This window comes from Lissotriton vulgaris, chromosome 3_1 (genome assembly GCF_964263255.1).
Source record: "Lissotriton vulgaris chromosome 3_1, aLisVul1.2, whole genome shotgun sequence".
NCBI lineage: Eukaryota > Metazoa > Chordata > Amphibia > Caudata > Salamandridae > Lissotriton > Lissotriton vulgaris.
In genome coordinates this window covers 1,341,405,123-1,341,425,359 of record NC_141689.1, presented here as the reverse complement: position 1 = coordinate 1,341,425,359, position 20,237 = coordinate 1,341,405,123, and the positions used below count along the sequence as shown (strand labels likewise).

The following is a 20,237-nucleotide window of genomic DNA, read 5'->3' as shown; positions in this document are numbered from 1 at the left end:
TTCCATGATAACGCGTACCATATCGGTAACTCCGGTGTCGCGTTATCAAGGCATGTCGAGTAAGGTGTCATACGAATCGGGGTGCTGCCCCCTCACCAATTCTGGCGATGAGGTTAGCATCCCACCCTTCTAGAGGGACACGACATGTACGTAACTGTGAACCCCGGTTAAAGTTAACTGAAGCCTCAGCTCCACAAAATGGATGCTGCCACCACAGACACGAGTCTGACCTCCTGCTGCTGGGAGTCCTTCCAGCGAGGAGCACTTGGACAAAGGGTTTCCTGTCGAGGGCGCTGTTCGCACCGTCCCAGACAGGGTTTGTGTATTCTGGGTAGGTAGGGCTTTGGCGAGAAGGTGACTGCGGAGTGGCACCCCGGTGCTCACTACGCATCTGCCGGTTAGAACCAGTTCCAGGGGCGACAGCCCTGGCCTGGGGAAAGTCCGGCAGGGGAGAGGGGCGTAACTACCCCCCTTCCTGGTCCCACCCTTAGGGCAGGACCTAGTCATGTACCCACCCCTTTCTTTAGGATAAAGACCGGAGCGGGGACCCTTCCAAATTAGATCATCTTTGAATCAAGAACTACTTTCTACGAAAGGACACTCAAGACTCTTCTCAAGATTTCTCCCTTGTGACTAAGGAGTAGTCACCCTGCATCAGCGGGCACCATCTAAGAACTCTGCGGTTTGCTGCAAGTCCTTCCTCAAGGATCCGACGGCCCAGCTCGACGAGAACCGGCTTCCCTGGCACCTCTGACCTCTACCCACGTCATCAGCTCAGCTGTGATCTGTGGGTGCGACGAGACCTCGAGGGACCGGCCATCATCAGAACCTGCACGCTCTTAAAAACCAGCACGACCATCGAGGTAACTCTCTGGTGAGTGCTCTGGGGTCCGAGAAGCCCCGACCCTGAGCCGCTCTAGCACCGAAGTGCAGTCTCCCAGCATCTCCACGATCTGCGTGGGGCCCTTCTGCTCGCTGCTCAGCACGTTGTCTGGTCACTCGCCGCTGGCTTGTGCCCTTCTGTGACGACATCCGAGAATCATCACTGCTGGTCTGGTTGCTCCAGACTGGCCCTTGCTTCCATCCTTGCGAGAAGCACCCCGGACCCTCCTGGTCCACTCAAGACGCCATCTTAGGCCCACCACGTGGCCCTGAGATCTGCCAAGGCTTGTTGCCCCATCCTGGGCCCAGCGACGCCGACAGCATCATCCTTCGTGGGACAGCTCGCACCTCCACCGTGGTCGCCGACAACGCCTCCTGGTCCGTGAGACTGCAGAGCCTAGCGTCGCCCACTCACCTGGTCGAGGTGACGGCCAACCGGTGCCTTCCTGGTACCCTCTGACTACTGGCTAGTAGTACGAACTTGGTCCCCTCTGCTTTCAGGTTTCATCAATCTCCGATCCAGGCTTGGATCTCTACGAACTATTCAGCACTGGTCGCCGGCCAGCAACTCCTTTCTTCCGGCTCCTGGCTCGTCAGCGAAGACCCCGACGCCTGTAAGACTTGTGCAGCCGCAGCCCTCGTGGCTAGGTAACTCGGCATTTCGGTGCCTGCATAGCCTCCTTACTCTAGGGTCCCGAGTCCCTCGCTTCCGACTTGCCTTATCGGGTCCGCCCGAGACCTTAACCTTTCCGTGTCCCCGGACACTTGTTTTAATTGTGCACTTGAAGTATTTGCTAAAGAGATTTGGTTTGTGCTTAGTACCCTGTCCTCATAAAGAGTACAGGGCTGTTGTGATTCTTAATAAATATCCTGTTTATTTTCATAACACTTGTGTGGTGTCCTTTCACTTGGTGTTCAAGGGGTACATGTGTGGTAAACGGCTGGCTTAACACGCCCTCTCGAGTCTTTAGCCTTAGACTGCTCGTATCCACGCTACTAGGATAGCTGGTCTATAGGTTGACTTACAACCAAAAACCATAAGGGTCGTTGGAACGATACATAGCGGTCGCTAGAATAGCGAACGTTGCATATCGGGCCAACTTCTCACAGAGGCGACTACCTTGACAATAGACATCGAGAAGGCATTTGATAGCCTCAAATGGCCGTACCTATTCAGAGTGATGAGCGCTTTTGGATTAGGGCAGGGATTTGGAGCATGGACAGCCCTACTATACAAGAACTCAACAGCCCTGGTTCGGACAGAAAAGATTATCTCACAGGGGTATGCAGTAGAGAGGGACGCGGCAGGGATGTCCGCTGTCACCTCTTCTATTTGCAGTAGCCATGGAACCGTTGGCCGCTAAAGCCAGGTCTTGAACTTGGTAGAGGGACATATCCATCACATAGCATTATACGCTGATGATTTGATCCTATTTTTACAAAATACAGAGACAGAATTGGTGGGCGCTAAAAACCTATTGTTAGACTTGGGAAGGGTGCCGGCCTCAGGGTAAATTGGCGTAAGTCATAATGATTCCCCACCAGGCAGGGGCGGGAGAAACCTCAGACAGTGGAGGGCATTGTGTGGGAAGACTGAAGCATCCCATAACTAGGAGTACAAATATACCACGATAAAAAGAACCTCCTGGAGGGCAATGTGGGAATGATTATACGAGGGAGGAAAGCTAATTTAGAATTCCAGGGAACCCTCCCCCTCTCAGTGGTGGACAGGACTTCCCTGCTAAAGATGATAACTCTTCCGAGGCTCCTCTACATCTTTGGAGTTCTGCCAATATGGATCCCTGCGTGTGAGAAGTTGGCCCGATATGCAGCGTTCGCTATTCTAGCGACCACTATGCATCGGTCCAAACGACCCTTATGGTGATTGGTTGTAAGTCAACCTTAAACCAGCTATCCTAGTAGCGTGGATACGAGCAGTCTTCGGGCTAAACTCTAGAGGGCGTGTTAAGCCAGCTGTTATACCATCACATACCCCTTGAATACCAAGTGAAAGGACACCACACAAGTGTTATGAAAATAAACAGTATATTTATTAGAATCACAACAGCCCTGTACTCTTTATGAGGACAGGGTACTAAGCACAGAACAAAACTCTTAGGAAAATACTTCAAGTGCACAATTAAAACAAGTGCCCGAGGGCACGGAAAGTTCTAGTGGTCTCGGGCGGACCCGATAAGGCAAGTCGGAAGCGAGGGACTCGGGACCCTTAAGTAAGGAGGCTATGCAGGCACCGTGATGCCGAAGTTACCTAGCCACGAGGGCTGCGGCTGCACAGGTCTTACAGGCGTCGGGGATCTTCGCTGACGAGCCAGGAGCCGGAAGAAGAGGAGTTGCTGGCCGGCGACCAGTGATGAATAGTTCGTAGAGATCCAAGCCTGGATCAGTGATCGATGATACCTGAAAGCAGAGGGGACCAAGTTCGTACTACTAGCCAGTAGTCAGAGGGTACCAGGAAGGCACCGGATGGCCGTCACCTCGACTAGGTGAGTGGGCGACGCTAGGCTCTGCAGTCTCACGGACCAGGAGGCGTTGTCGGCGACCAGGATGGAGGTGCGAGCTGTCCCACGAAGGTTGATGCTGTCGGCGTCGCTGGGCCCAGGATTGGGGCAACAAGCCTTGGCAGATTTCAGGGCCACGTGGTGGGCCTAAAATGGCGTCTTGAGTGGACCAGGAGGGTCCGGGGTGCTCCTCTCGTAAAAGGAAGCAGAAGGCTAGTCTGGAGCAACCAGACCAGCAACGTTGGTTGTCGTTCGTCATCAAAGGGTCACAAGCCAGCGGCGAGTGATCGGACAACGTGCTGAGCAGCTGCAGAAGGGCCCCACGCAGATCGTGGTGATGCTGGGAGACTGCACTTCGGTGCTGGAGCTGCTCAGGGTCGGGGCTTCTCGGACCCCAGAGCACTCACCAGAGAGTTCCTTCGATGGTCGTGCTGATTTAAGAAAGCGTGCAGGTTTTGATGATGGCCGGTCCCTCTAGGTCTCGTCGCACCCACAGATCTCAGCTGGGCTGACGATGTGGGTAGAGGTCAGAGGTGCCAGGGAAGCCGGTTCTCGTCGAGCTGGGTCGTCGGATTCCTGAGGAAGGACTTGCAGCAAACCGCAGAGTTCTTAGATGGTGCCCGCTGGTGCAGGGTGACTACTCCTTAGCCACAAGGGAGAAATCTTGAGAAGAGTCTCGAAGTCCTTTCGTAGAAAGTATTCTTGATTCAAAGATGATCTAATTTGGAAGGGTCCCCCGCTCCGGCCTTTATCCTAACGAAAGGGGTGGGTACATGACTAGGTCCTGCCCTAGGGGTGGGACCAGGAAGGGGGGTAGTTACACCCCTCTCCCCTACCGGACTTTCCCAGGTCAGGGGCTGCGCGCCCCTGGAACTGGTTCTAACCGGCAGATGCGTAGTGAGCACCGGGGTGCCACTCCGCAGTCACCTTCTCGCAAAGCCCTACCTACCCAGAATACACAAAACCCTGTCTGGGATGGTGCGAACACCGCCCCTGACAGGAAACCCTTTGTCCAATCTCTCCTCGCTGGAAGGACTCCCAGCAGCAGGAGGTCAGACTCGTGTCTGTGGTGGCAGCATCCATTTTGTGGAGCTGAGGCTTCAGCTAACTTTAACCGGGGTTCACAGTTACGTACATGTCGTGTCCCTCTAGAAGGGCGGAATGCTAACCTCGTCGCCAGAATTGGTGAGGGGGCAGCATCCCGATTCGTATGACACCTTACTCGACATGTCTTGATGACGCTATGCCGAAGTTACCGATATGATACGCGTTATCATGAAACAGCCATTGGGTCTTGGCTCCGCAAGCTGCAACCGGGCTCGGCTCGTGCCAGAGCCCAATTCACACGATTCCACGCACTCTGCCTCCAGGATTGTCAAGGCCTGCCATAGGAGTGACTGATAGGAACTCGGGTGTCCATTTTAGGTTTAGATATAGGGATACTATACCTACAGCAACGGGCGAGTACGCCACGCTGCCCCAGCTGTCGTGCAGCCAGTTGTGTCAGTTTTAGGCGGCCAGCCAGGGGTGGCATAATACATGCTTCAGCCCCTGGTAGGCCCTGGGTACACCGATGCCCTGAGTTACAGGGTCTGACAGGGTGGCCCAGTTCCAATTGGGTAATGCACCTAAGGTACACGCATCAATTTAGTGAGAGAACAGCTAGGCTGTGGGTCTGATTAGCAGGCCCACAGCCCGAGAAAGTCGTAAACCAGTGAAACAAAAGCAAAAAGTCTGGGTGATCATAGGATTGCAGACCCTACTCTCCTACACTGCGGATCGGTTCAAACGGCTACGGACAATGGTGACGGTACTCCGACGGGGAGCAGGTAGGAGGAGAGAGGCGTTGACAACTTTAATGAGGCCCAAGAGGGAGGGGGGACTGGTGGTGCCGGATTTTGAATACAACTATATAGCAGCTCAACTGCAATGGCTGACAAAATGGGTGTCCGGCCACCTACAGGGAACAATACAGAGGCGATGGATGCCCGCTCCGCATCTTCTTTCCAGAATAGTATTAAAACTACCTATATCAGAGAGAGAGATGAACGCGGAGGCGCATGCGGCCCATAAATGGTGGATCAGGAGGTCACATAGAGCGAAAGTGAGACACCCGTATGCACCGGAGATACCATTACAATGTTGCAGGCATTGCCTCAGAGCGGACAGGAGGAAGCTAGGCACATGGGAAGAAGCTGGGGTACTTACCATAGGGCAACTATATCAAGACGGCGAGCTACTACCATTCGCAGACTTTAGCAAGCAAAAAGGAATATCGGGGCGATTTCTTATTACAGCAATACGTAAGCATTGGGGGATGGGCCTAATTGAACCTGGTTTAGATGAGGGGCGCAAATATGTGATGACGGCAGCGGGGACATTTAAGGCGGCCACCTGCTTATAAAGAAAATTGAGCTGTTCAGGTCTTCTTCAACTTAGTGAACTACAACAGAAATGGGAGGAGGACTTGGGAGAACCCTTGGAGGATAAGAGACGGGGAGAGTTAACAGAGAGGGTCGGTAAGGTCACCAGAAATGCCCGGTTTCAGCTAGTTAATTTGTACATATTCTATAGGGCGTTTCTTACCCCTGGGAGCATTAACAAGTATTTTAACACAGCCAAGTGTCCCTGGTGTGGCGAAGTAGGTACAGAATTTCTCCATATGTTCTGGAGATGCCTGGAAAAAGAGAATTAATGGCGGGAGATGGCAGAACTTTTGGCATAAATTACTGAGAAAGAAGTGACTCGGTCAGCAGGGTATTGCTTGCTACACAGATTCCCACATATGTCTTAGAACAAAATTACCAGCAAATTCCAAGATCTGGGCCTAGTGGAGTGACAGGAGGACCGCTGAAAGTTTAAGTTGGACTTTCAGAGCATAACAGATTTAGACAGGAGCAATTGGGAGATATCCTGAGGTCAAGTGCAAGACTTCATACCACAAGACACGCCTGGAGAGGGGGGGGGGGGGGGGGGTTTGAAGGGGAATAGAGCGAGGGGAGTTGCACTATTTGTTTATTGGTTTATTTGAAGGCACGTGCTTAGCCAACATCTAATACTGAAGCCCCTGACGAGGTAGAGCTAAAGAAAATACATTTACATAGCAATATTGAACTGTATGTGTATCAGAGATGTATCTTAGCTGGTTAACCCAGTGGAACCAGCATATATTATGTACGGTGCCTCACTTTTTAACTGATCAATAAAGTTTGTTTACAAAAAAAAAAGAGTGGTATCAGCTGAGTTTGTTTGCTCTGGAGTTCAGAGAGTCCGTCAGGTGTTAAACCACCAGCCAAATACCCAGCCACGTTCAGAGGCACAGAGCCTCTTGACAAAGGGTCAATGACTACACCCACCCAGTTTGTTGCAGTACCACAAGGCAGTGTTGTGGTACATAAACACATGCACAAGCCTTCCCATTATCCAAGGAATTAAGGCTTTCAATGCCAACTGGATCGCTCAGAGCTCTAGAAGGTTGATGTGAAGCCTGCACTCTACTGGAGACTAGAATGATCTAATCTCCTCTCACAGATGGCTGCTGCACAACCAAGGAGTGACGCATCTGTCACTAGTCAGTTCTGGTTGAGAAAGGGAGAGGGGTCTTCCGCGGCCCCAATCATGATGCGTTAGCCACCACTGCAGGTCTTTTGCAATTCCCTCAGAGAACTGGACCAGGTCAAAGGATTCCCCTGAAAATGTGCCCACTGTAAATTCAAGTCCCTCTACAGAGCCCTCAAATGCCAACGGCTATGTGTCACAAGAAGGATGCTGGAGACCATGAGGCCCAATAGCCTCAGCGTCAGTCTCACTGAAATCGAGGGTAGAGCCTGAAATGTTTATCATAGAATGCATATCCTAGACTTGCTGTTGGGGAGGATAGACCCGAATCTACCATACCAAGTGGTGCCACCCCAGTCTGGACCCTTGGAAGTGGACCTGAAGGTGCTCTGCCAGCCCATCAGTGGACTCAGCAGAACTGACGCATCTCTGCTGCTGCTCGGTGCAGCCCCAAGCAGAACGGATGCAACGCTTCTGCTGCGAGTACACTCTCAGTGCGAGGACTTCAAATCACCCTCGGAGTCCTCAGTCTCATCAGAACACATCCCTGACACAGGCCCTCACATCACCAGCCTCTCACAGATGGCATCCTCAACAGTGATGCAGGACTTCACATCTCAAGCCCAGCAGCTTCTTCGGAACCGGCATGTGAGCAACGCATCTTCGACGCAGGACTTTGCATTGGAGTTCCCCTCCTCAACAGTCTCCTCGATGATGCAGAGTATTGAACCACAACCCCGAAGCACCTGGGAACCAACATTGCGTGACATCTCTGAACAGGACCCCGCATCGCCTCAGCTGCGCAACTTATCCTCGACGCAGGACGTCCGAATGCTCTGCAAACTAGATTGAAGATGCTTTTGTTCAATTGGCCTAACTAGGTCTATGAAGCTGGGCCACGCTCCATCGCAGTCGGTCTGAACTTTTGAGTTTGTCCTAGTCTAGTGCGACCAAATAACCACAGTTGGCGCTATGTGCTTTTTAGCGCTATATTCAAGGTAACCTTTAAAAGTGCATATCTCCAGCTCTGCTGATTGGATTTTTGTTGTTTTGCTCTCCTATTTATTAAAATGTGCTCTATTTTTCTAATATGGTGAGGGATTTATCTTGTGTTTTCAGTTTATTTCGATTTGAAGTGCTGCATAAGAAATTTACACATTGTCTCCAAGCTAAGCCTGACTGTTCTGTGCAAATCTACCAGAGGGTTGCACAAAGGTTTAATTGGGATTTGCTTCTGACTTCACCCTAACAAAGATTGTGGTTGCTACTTAATTCGGGTTTCACCCTCCTCAACCCATAATCCTGCATTTTTATACTGCACCTAGTCATATGGCTAGAAGTCTTTATTCACTGGCATGCATTCTTGAATTTATTCATCCACCCACTGCCCACCTTCCAACTATTCATTTATTGAGCTAAGCATCCCTTTCTCTAAACTCCATCCACCCATCCATTTTATGACTGGATAAGATTTTATAATGAAAAATATGTTGTAAATTGCGCCATATTTGCAATTTTTTTCCAAAAATGTATTGGAGATAGAGCCCAACCTATCTTGCAGTTGTCAGGTTCAAATGGTTGCTACACGCATGGGGTAAGGGGAGGCTGTTCTAACAAAAACTGCGAGGTATGATTTTGCTCCCCAGTCCAGCCCAGCCCAGCCCAGCCCAGCCCAGCCTAACATACAACAGAAAGAATGAAAAGCTACCCAAACATGCAGTATGCTTTTTCAGAAAATCATTTCCTGTTTCCGTTGCTAAAGCTTTCGGTTTAAAATATTTGTAAAACTTACTGATGCTATCTTGGTCTGGACACAATCGTGTTCTACCGAATACTCGTGTCCTTGCGTGAAGGTATTTAGCATGTTTTTAATGTCCATGCCCACAGAACCTAAAAACAAAAAACAAAAAGAAAATTTGAAACCTTTGCTGAAAATGCAATAATTAAAATGCCCTTGGGGCCTGTTCCTGTTCTTGAGTATTTCAGTTTAGATATTTCAAGTAAGGTAGTTCCTACTTAATGGTCTCGATCTGTGACCACAGATCTATGACATTTTGGTCACTCCTATTCCTCGAAATGATGATAAAAGTTAATACACCTCAGAAGACGACAGACACACACACACAATGATATATAAATCAACAAAAATGTTGGCAGTGAGGTAAAATGCATACTTTTGTCTGAAACTCTGTCTGTTTTGGATTCTGAAATGTAGATTCTAATGATAGCATGATAAATCAATCATTGTGGTACATAAATTATTCCTCTGGTAACAGTTTGCAGCATTACAATGATAATTTGTTTCATATACAGCATTTATTATATCAGGCCTAACTTTTCAAACCACAGTAAAAGGCAGGTACTGCTACTGCCTAACTCAAAAGAACTTAGGGCTTCACATGGTCTACCACCGGCTTCTCCAACGAGTAGCCTGTAACCTACTGGTAGCTCTCCAACTACCTATAAGTAGCTCTCCCGTGTGAAGTCTAGCCCAGTAATTCAGAGGATTGCACATGGCTGAATTAATAAATGTATACCAAAATTGAAAAATGTGTATACGAGATGAAAATGTGTGTACTGTGAGAACTTATAACTCTATATTTGAAGAAAAATGGTTGAATTTCCAAAATACATTTGAATGACAAATTATGTGGCATTGGAGAGATGCATTTCCATGGCGCCAAGAGTATCGCAGCTATGGCTGTTATGTGTTACTCATCTAAAGGTATTCCAAATTGAGAAGAAAACAAGTTACTTACATGTAACTTTAGTTCCCCAGTATTGGTAACTTTCATAGATTCCCATGCTCTTGTATCATTCCCCGTTGTCGGAATGGGAGTCTCGGTAACAAAAAATAACATAGCAGTAGGTACAAAAGAGAAAGAAACAAGCATTTGCAATGCAATAGGTCTCGCAATAGGTAAGTTTGAGCTATTGGTCTTGTAAAAGACAATATTTTTATTATGTGTTGTTTTTGAAATTTGTTAAAGTAATAATTTTGTCATTTACAATGTTAATAGTTTTAACATTTTCAAGTGTGACACCTATAACCTGTGTTCCGCTGAGTGATGTTGTGGTGGAGCTGTGGTGGTGCAGAGTGATGCTGTGGTTGTGCTGTGGTGGATGCTGAGTGATGCTGTGGTGGTGCTGAGTGGTGCTGTGTTGTGGTGATGAGTGGTGCTGTTGTGGTGTGTGGTGCTGAGTTGTTCTGTGGTGGTGTAGAGTGATAATGTGGTGCTGCTGAGTGAATCTGCGTTAGCGCGGAGTGATGATGTGGTGATGCTGAGGGTAGAAAGTTTTAAAAAAAGAGTGTATCAGAAGGTTAGAAAAACAAAGGATAAAAATGCTGGTGTTGTAAATGTATGTATTGGGGAAAAAGTAACAACACCTTTTTTTGTAATTGCTAATTACAATTACATGTTTTTATTCTCATTTGAAAAAAAAACGTAATCCTTGTGAGGAAAACCAGACTGGGATGTTGGAAGTACAACAAGCTGTTGGTATTGCTGTTGGGAGGGGGGGATTAGAAATCCGAGACATGGGCTGGCAGGCGGGAAAATTTTGTAGCAGGGTGCGAAATTGAGGTACAGTAGGGCTTGTTCAGACTTGAATGGCATACTTATATGGCCTGTGTTCAAAATTTGAACAGCATTGGTAAATACATTTTATTTGGGAAGCATATTTTGTATTTATGATGTGATTTGTATCACATATTTCGACGTATTGACGGAAACAGCAAAAGACAAGTTGTTTGCCACACCTGGTATATATGTTGTGTCTTGTACAACATATTTTGATGGAATAATGGAAACAGCAAAATGTAATTTTTGTGACATACTTTGTATTTATGATGTGATTTTTTTTGTATGCAATGACGTAAACATTGAAATACAAGTGTTGCGACACAGTTTGTAATTAAGATGAGTTGTTTCACATATTTGGATGTAATAACTGAAACAGCAAAATACAAGTTGTGCGCCACACTTTGTATTTATGATGTGTTTAAAATATTTTGATGCAAATACGGAAACAGCAAAGTACAAGTTGTGCACCACACATTTTGTATTTATGATGTATATCACATATTGGGATGCAATGATGGAAACAGCAAAATACAAGTTGGGTGGCATAATGTGGTTGTGCTGAGTGGCGTTTTTGTTGTTGGTGAGTGATGTTGTGGTGGTGGTGAGTGGTGTTGTGGTGGTGATGAGTGTTAATGTGCTGGTGCTGAGTGAAATTGTGGTGGTGTTGAGTGATGCTGGTGTAGCGCATAGTGATGATGTGTTGATGTTGCGTGGTGCTGTGGTAATTATGAGTGTTTTGTTGGGGTTGTGGTGAGTGGTGTTTTGGTGGTGCTGAGTGATGCTGGGCTGGCGTTTGGTGGTGATGTGGTGGTGCTGAGTTGTGCTGTGGTGGTGCTGTGTGATGCTGTGTTGATGCTGATTGGTGCTGTTGTGGTGCATATTGATGTTGGTGTGGCGCTGAGTGGTGTTGTGGCGCAGTGATGCTGGTGTTGGGCAGAGTGATGCAGGTGTTGTGCTGAGTCATGCAGTCGTTGTGCAGACTGAATATTGGAATTGTGTTGAATGATGCAGAGTATGAGGTGAGTGATGCAGTGGCTGCGCTGAGTGATGCAAGTATTGTACTTAGTGATGCAGTTGTTGTGCAGAGTGATACAGTAGTTGCATTAGTGTTGAGTGATGTATTGTTTGTGCTGAGTGTTGTCGGTGTTGCGCAGAATGGTGCAGAGTAGTGCTGAGTGATGCTGTGAGTTGCGCTGAGTGATGTAGTTTGTTTGCTGACTTATGCATTGTTTGTGTAGAGTGTTGCAAGTGTTTCGTGGAGTGATGCAAGTGTGGTGCGTAGTTTTGCTGCGTTGCGCTGAGTGTTGCAGGTGTTGCGATGAGTGTTGCAGGTGTTGTGATGAATGATGCTGTTTTTGCGCTTAGTGATGCATGTGTTGTGCTTAGTGATGCTGTGGTGTTGTAGAGTTGTGTTGTGGTGGAGCCTTCCTGGTGTCTAGTGATGCGGTAGTGGTGTTGAGTGGTATTGTGGTGGTGTTGAGTTGTGTTGTGGTGTTTGTTATTGATGCTTTGCTGGTGCCGTATGAGTGTATTGTAGTGTTGCTATGGCTAGTGTGTGATGTGTATTTTTGCTGAATTGATGTGTGTTATTGATTTTTTGTAGTATGTTATAAATGTAATGTGTATGTTAATCTGTGTGTTCATTTGTGTGTGTGTTGTATTATTTTGTGTGTGGCGTGTGTGTTAGTGTTGTGTTGAGTGCCGTAATAGATAGTTATTTATTTATTTATTTTTTTAAATGGCGGACGCAATGCGTCCCCTTGACGCTACTTACGTTTATTATGTCAGCGGTCTAGTTTTTTTGTTGTCCTGCAACTTCCGTGTTAAAGTTTTGATTGATGTTTATTTCCAGCCAATCGTAGCGTTACGTTTTTGACGTAGAGTGCCGATTGGCGTGCGTCACCGGGGAATTTCCCAGTTGATCGAGAATCATGGGGCGCGGAAGGTGTGTTGTTGTTCCTGTGCTGTTGCTGGGTCGTTTGGCAGGTAAGAGTTTCTTTGTATGTGTCTTTTTATGTTTATTGAATGTACTATTGATAGTGTGTACAAAGTAACTAATGTTTATTACTGTTTTTCTATAATTTCTTAGTGTTTTGTTTGCAACTGTATTTGTAATAGCGTATTTACTCATTTTAAACTAAAGTAAATGTTTTTAAAGTTGATGTATTATGTATGTGTTTGACAATTGAAATTTTATTAATCTATTGCTTGTATTCAAAGTTTTCCGTACATATTCTGTATTTTTCCTTCGATTGGGTATGTACTTTGAGTCTATTTATTTATTATTTGGATGTGCTATGTTTTAATGAATTTTATTTTTAGTTTATTACATCATTTTAATTGTTTGCATTGTATTTAATACATATTGTGACAGGTATTTATTGTGCGTATGTAATTATTTTATTATTGTGATGGTATTACCTGATCTTGTACTTTTTGTATTGGAAGCACATTGTTTATATGAAGGTGTGGAAATGTTGATTTTATTGAATGTCCTGTATTCTTATTTTCGTGTGAAATGAAATATGAGAATAATGTTAGGCAATTTTAAAAGTGCAAATGTGGATGTTCCTTTGAGTTTGCAGTCCCGTTTTAGTTGTATGTTCACTTTATTCCCATTTTTCCTGCGATCTTTTGTAGTTTGTTTAGCTAAGATTTTAATTTTTTGTGAGTGTTACTTAAAGGTGATATTAATGTACGTAATATTGGTTTGTTTGTTGATTTGTTGCTAGTGTAGTTTTCATTTACTTTGTGAGTAAAAGATCATTTGGTATTTTTTGTTTTATAGAAAGCTATTTGTGACATTCACCAAGTTATCTTGTGTTTGTGGTTTGGCCTTTGTTTTTGTTGTTGTTTGCATAGGCAAAAAAAGGATAACGTCCAACATTGCTTTAAATGTTGATGATGTCAAATTTTTATAAACGTGTAGAGCAATATTGCTACATCTAATCAAAGAAAAAGACCAGGCTAGTTTAAAAATGTTTTTTTCCCTTTGTTTGTAAAATGTATATTCCATATCATTCAGATTATAGTTAGCTAAGATATATTTTTCAATTTGTTAGTAAATGGTAGCATTGTTGTAACAAGGTAATAGGAGAAGCATGAAACCAACATAGTATATTTTTGTCCAAAGGAAAGGTATTATCAAATTTAAGAAATGCTTAGATTTAATTTGTGTACTTATTGCAATGCTATATTTTTAGTGACATTTTATAGTGTTTTGTTACAGTATATGTATTTATGTAATTTCGATTTTAGTGATAATGTGTGGTGCTGTATGATAATGTCGTTGTCCTGACTGATGTTGTAGTAGCGCAGAGTGATGATGTTGTGATGCTGAGTTGTGTTGTGGTGGTGGTGAGTGATGCTGGTGTGTTGCAGAGTGATGGTAGTGTGGCGTTGAGTAATGTTGTTGTGGTGTTGAGAGTTGTTGTAGTTGGGATGAGTGATAATGTGTTGGTGCTGAGTGATGCTGGTGTGGCGCAGAGTGATGTTGCTGTGGTGTTGAGTGATGTTTGTGTGGCGCAGAGTGATGCTGGGGTGGCGCAGAGTGATTCTGGGGTGGTGTTGAGTGATGCTATTGTGGCGCAGAGTGATGCTGGGGTGGAGCAGATTGATGCTGGTGTGGCGCTGGGTGGTGCTGGTGTGGCACTGGGTGGTGTTGTGGTGGCGCAGAGTGATAATGTGTTGGTGCTGAGTGATAATGTGTTGGTGCTGAGTGAAAATGTGTTGGTGCTGAGTGATAATGTGTTGGTGCTGAGTGATAATGTGTTGGTGCTGAGTGATGATGTGGCGTTGCTGAGTGATAATGTGGCGTTGCTGAGTGATAATGTGTTGGTGCTGAGTGATAATGTGTTGGTGCTGAGTGATAATGTGTTGGTGCTGAGTGATAATGTGTTGGTGCTGAGTGATAATGTGTTGGTGCTGAGTGATAATGTGCTGGTGCTGAGTGATAATGTGTTGGTGCTGAGTGATAATGTGTTGGTGCTGAGTGATAATGTGTTGGTGCTGAGTGATAATGTGTTGGTGCTGAGTGATGATGTGGCGTTGCTGAGTGATAATGTGGCGGTGCTGAGTGAGAATGTGGCGGTGCTGAGTGAGAATGTGGTGGTGCTGAGTGAGAATGTGGTGGTGCTGATTGATTCTTGGGGTAGCGCTGAGTGATGATGTTGTGATGCAGAGGGCATAAAGGCACCAAACATTAGATTTTTTTTTTTTTAAACGTAGCTATTTTTATGTGTACTTGATGAAGTAGGGAGAGTATGTCCAGGTTGTTTGTATTTCTTTCTCCCATTTCTGATCTAACATCAGTAACGCCTGCAAAGATTCTCTTGGATACCTCACATTCACTACAGGGAGCACATCTTTTGAGAGTTGTGCATACACTGATGGATGTGCAGGGGTAGATCATAGGATTCCCGGATTTACGGCCAACCACATTACCAGAACCTATTGTTATAGGTCATAGCACTTTTACTTCCTAGACAGATCACTGGGCCTTCAGTTAAACTGCTGTTGATAAAAGGGCCTTTGATCACAGCATGTACATTACCGGACCTTGAGGTACACTTGGCTAGGTTAGAGGACCAAGATGGACAGTTGGAGAAAGGATATACGTGGGAGCAAACCTAACATGGAGGCAGACTGGAACACACTGGGAATGTAGCAGACTGAGGGAGACGATAAGATTTGAAAACAGCATTATGAAGCAATGAAGTGGCACAGATTATTGTGAGGGAGATGGGCAGGGGGGTTTATAGAAGTTTCAAAATTGTAAATATTTATATTTTGCAATTAACTGTAGAGTGCACTATACTGAAGGTGGGCTGCCTCATTTTTTAAGAGCATCCTCATGTCCCTGGAACCTACAGTAGAAACAACCCAATTAAAGAGTCATGCATGACTGCAGAGTCACAGTCCTAGGCCATGCAAGTCCAACTCGTTGCACAGTGCAAGGTTACCACAGGCCTTTGAAGCGCTATTTGCTATGGATGGCAGATTTTATGCAACATCTTTTCTCTATGTGAAACCATGTGCTACAGAATGTAGGATTACACAAGATCCTGTCCACATAAGACATTGCACTTGGAAATACAGTTATTGTAAGAGCCAACTAAACATGTCTATCAGCCATATTTTACAGGATTTTACATGGTCCTACCAGCTGCAAAGCAAAGCTAAAGGTATGCCAATGAACTGTGATTAATGCCTACTACCTAGAGAACAATTTAAGAGAACCGTGCACACTGGGACCCAAACTGTGATGTTCCTAAATAAAATTCCAAAGTAGCCCTACATGAAGGTTAGTGCAGTATTTTTCAGTGCCCTGCTTCCACAGAAGCCCAGCAGCCGACGAGAGGACAAGATTTCATAAAAGCCGGACCACTTAGTTTGCACTTAGTGCTGTGTGTTTCCGATAGGCATATCTTTAGCACTGTTCATTGTTTTATAGCATCTATGGGGATGTCACGTCACAGTATGGAGCAGAGTCTCATAGGAGTACCACTGGCATAGATTGTGATCTGTACGTCAACAACTAGGGCCGACTTCATTTGCAATATGAAAGACAAATGCTTATATGCCTGCCACGGACACCTGCAGTGTGACAGATTTGTCTCATTCCCTAGATCACTGATGCCAATAATGTTGTTAATTTGGAACACAGGCCACTTATCTTTGCTGGGTGTTCATTTATAGAAGTTTGGGGCGTGCCCATGTAACTACCATGCAAAACCCTAGTTGCCTTTGTTATGCATGGGTTTTCTTTCTGTAAAGGTAGGTATTGATTGCATAATCCAATGTTCCTGATACGTTGCTAAGAGACAGTAAGCAAGGTAGATTAATACCCTACCCTGTAGAAAACAAATCTCCAGTTCAGACAGCGACTTGCAGACAGCAGTTCCCATTACGGGTGGGCACTGCTCCTTTCTTCTAGTTACTTGTGCCAGCTAGATGTTGCTAACTTCTGTTAATTGCTGCCTTCAGGACTCTGTCTAGTCTTATTTGCATGCTTCTCGAAAAAAAAAAACACGATGGTCCACACAATTGCAGAGTTTTGTGTTAGTCTTTGTTACAAATGTTCTGTGGTGCAGAGGCCATAGTGAGTAGGTCTTATGGCACTTTTAAAAATCATGATTATCATGCAAGTTATGGAGCAAGTCTGTGGCCTGATTAATATTGTTTGCGATAAACAAAATGGAGAGCGAGGAGTCTGTGGCCTGAGTAATGGGTATGGAGAGCGAAGAGCGTGCATGAGAGGGAGGGGGGGGGGGGGAATAGACAAAAGTGCAGCTGACAGAGAGAGGCTGTGGTCTGCGTGTTTGCGCGCAGTAAAGAAAAAGAAATACATTTTACCTAAATCATGAAACTTGTAGGATATATTTAGATGCAATGACGGAAACGGCAAATAATATTGTTTGCAATAAACAAAATGGAGAGCGAGGAGTCTGTGGCCTGAGTAATGGGTTTGGAGAGCGTAGAGCGTGCATGAGAGGGAGTGGGGATGGAATAGACGAATGTGCAGCTGACAGAGAGAGAGGCTGTGGCCTGCGTGTTTGCGCGCAGTAAAGAAAAAGAAATACTTTTTACCTAAAGCATGAAACTAGTATCATATATTTAGATACAATGACGGAAACAGCAAAATACAAGTCGGGCGCAACACTTTGTACTTATGATGCAATGACGACTTGTATCACCTAAAAGAATAGCACGCAAGTAGTGGAGTCTGTGGCCTGAGTCAAATAATGGAGCAAGTCTGTGGCCTGAAGGGGCATAAAAAAAAAACGCGCCCGCGAAATGAAAGCCTTTGATGCAGCAGGGGGCGGAGCGGAACCTCTTGAAGTCAAGCTGCTGGCGGCACCACGCTGGGGAAGTAACAGATGGCTTGGATGTGAAGCTCTTGGAGGCAGGCGGCTCGGACAAAAGCTCGTGCACGAGAGCACATGCACTCGTGGAAATCCGCTTGGGAGAGCTTAGTGGTTTAACTCTTGGTTTCACCGCAATAGACTCGTCCTATTTATTCCTGAGGAATGGAATAGGCCGAGACCTAAAAAGGCCTAGGCCTCATTCCCTTTTGTAGCATATCCACCTCTTTGTGTAAAAGAGACCAAACTAGGCATCAGCCAATCAGAAGAGCCTCACCCCATAGAACCCTCCTGAAGGAACCTCGGAGCCTCAGATTTTCGTAGCCGTTGTGTAACAGTCACCATATCTGCTGAAGGCTGAGCTTTCCCTGGGGAGGTGGGTGGGCGCATGGGAATCTATGAAAGTTACCAATAATGGGGAACTAAATTTACAGGTAAGTAACTTGTTTTCTTGCCCAAGTATTGGGACTTTCATAGATTCCCATGCTTTTGTATCAGAGTAGTAAGCAATTAGCAATAAAAAACACATTTTGTGTCATAACATACCTTGCAATAGCCAACATGACAAAGATACAAAATGTGCAAAATAACGGAAGGTGGGATATGAAGGAAATATCACTAATTAGTGGAAGAGGTTCCTCAGGACTGCTTGGCCCACTGCAGTATCTTCTTCTTGTAAGGATTCCAAGCAGAAATGCTTAGTAAAGGTGTGGACGCTGCTCCAGGTAGCAGCTCTGCAAATGTCCTTAATCTGCACACTCGCGAAGAGGGCTGTTGAAGAAGCCACTGATCTTGTTGAATGTACTCAAACCCTGCCAGTCAGTGGTTTACCTGCTGCAGTATGGCAATGTAAAATGGCAATGTCAATCCATCTTTATCCCCTGCTATGACAGAGGAAGACCCTTGCTCGGACCACCAAAAGCAACAAACAATTGGGAGGATTTCCGAAATCCTTTGGTGTGATCTAAATAGAACTTTAAACATCGTTGTACATCCAGAGAATGTAGCGACCTCTCCGCTGGTGCATCCGGGTGAGGAAATAAAGCCTTAAGAATAACCGGCTCGTTCAAGTGGAAGTCCAAGGGTACTTTGGGTATGAATTTTGGGTTAGTTCTCAAGATAACTGTGTTCCTTTTGATTGCAGAAAAGGCTCTTGGATTGTGAGAGCCTGCAATTTTCCAATACGTCTTGCCGATGTGAGGGCAAGAAGGAGAGCCAATTTCCATAAAAGGAACTTCATGTCTGATCGATGAATTGGTTCAAATGGGCTTTTCATGAGTTGAGTGAGGACTAGATTCAGGTGCCAAGTAGGAGGCGGAGGCCTCACTGGTGGATAGACCCGGAACAAGCCTTTTAGAAATTGCTTAACAATCCTGGAAGACCACAACGAAGGTCCAGATTCCGACCGTCTGTACCTTGAAATTGCCGCAAAATGAACTTTTATAGATGAATGGGCCAGCCCCGACTTAGCCAAGGACAAGAGATAAGGCAGAAGCTGATGAGGTTTTGAAGAAAAAGGGTACATTTTCTCTCTCGTGCACCAAATGCAAAATCTCTTCCATTTGAGGCGGTAAGTCTTGTTCGTGGAAGGAGCTCTCGCCTGGGAGAGGACTTCTTTAATTTCGTTCGAGATGGGGAGATTCATAAATTCCCGCTGCACAGTTGGAACATGGCTTGAAAAGGGCCTTCTTCTTTTCCTTGTCAGGCATCCTGGAAGGATCAGCTAACAATCTGAAGAAAAACCTGAAGAAAAAACCTGAAGAAAAACTTCTGAAGAGTATATGTTGAGCAGAGCTCAAAGGAGACTCCCTAGCACAACGTGCAGTAGAAAATCTGAGGCTCTGAGGTTCCTTCAGGAGGGTTCTAAGGGGTGAGGCTCTTCTGATTGGCTGATGCCTAGTTTGGTCTCTTTTACACAAAGAGGTGGATATGCTACAAAAGGGAATGAGGCCTAGGCCTTTTTCTTTCTCTTTTGTACCTACTGCTAAGTTATTTTTTGTTACCGGGACTCCCATTCCGACGACTGGGAATGATACAAAAGCATGGGAATCTATGAACGTTCCAATACTGGGGCAAATTATTTTTTACCTTACTGTGGCAATTCTACCTGATGCACAAAGGTGACGACTGCTCTTAAGTGTGCATGCAGTGGCCAATAATGTAATCTTTTTTGATGTGGTCATGATTACAACACTGTAGCTCGGGTTATTTTCATTGATTATAAGTAGCTCTTATTGAAGAAAATGTTGGACATCCCTGGTCTACAATTAACAAGAGACCTTCGAAGCGCCTTGGGACCCTACGGGTAAGTAGTGCGCTATATAAATGCCTATACATTACATAATGAGTGTAGCATCCACCCCAGCTCTGGAGCACGCAAATGACTGCTAGAGCTCTGTAATACACGTCTTTATTTCTCAGCATGCAACCGTTAACTGAAAGTACTGAGTCAGATATCGACCATACTCAATACTCCCAACTGATTATGTAACTTTGTACATAAACGCACTCGATCTGGTGCCTTCTACCTTGGGGTCCGACGTTCCGCGCGCAGGAGAGATTAACATTCCGGTCCTCCTGTACGCGGACGACGCGGTCCTCCTGGCAGGAACAGGTGTGGCCCTCAATTAGTTATTGGCTTCCTTTGGGGACTTTATGACCTCTTTAGATCTAAAAATAAATACGCAAACATCGCATGTTATGATTATGGGACTCAAGGGCAGGAAAAAGAAACCCATAACCCTTGTTTGCACAGGAAAGGAAGTACATAGGGTCCCTTCTTATGTTTATTTGGGTGTTTTATCTGATGATAAAGGTACCTGGGGTGCTCA

At 45.5% G+C, this 20,237-nt stretch overlaps 1 protein-coding gene across 1 annotated transcript in view; it reads right to left on the bottom strand.

Moving 5' to 3' along the window:
- The window catches only part of MRPL1 (mitochondrial ribosomal protein L1), a 641,951-nt gene that overhangs the window by 168,552 nt on the left and 453,162 nt on the right, over positions 1-20,237 (bottom strand). The window contains exon 7 of the mRNA XM_086961813.1: positions 8,752-8,849. Coding sequence (XP_086817939.1) covers positions 8,752-8,849 — 98 coding nt within the window. The remainder of the gene's footprint in view (positions 1-8,751; positions 8,850-20,237) is intronic.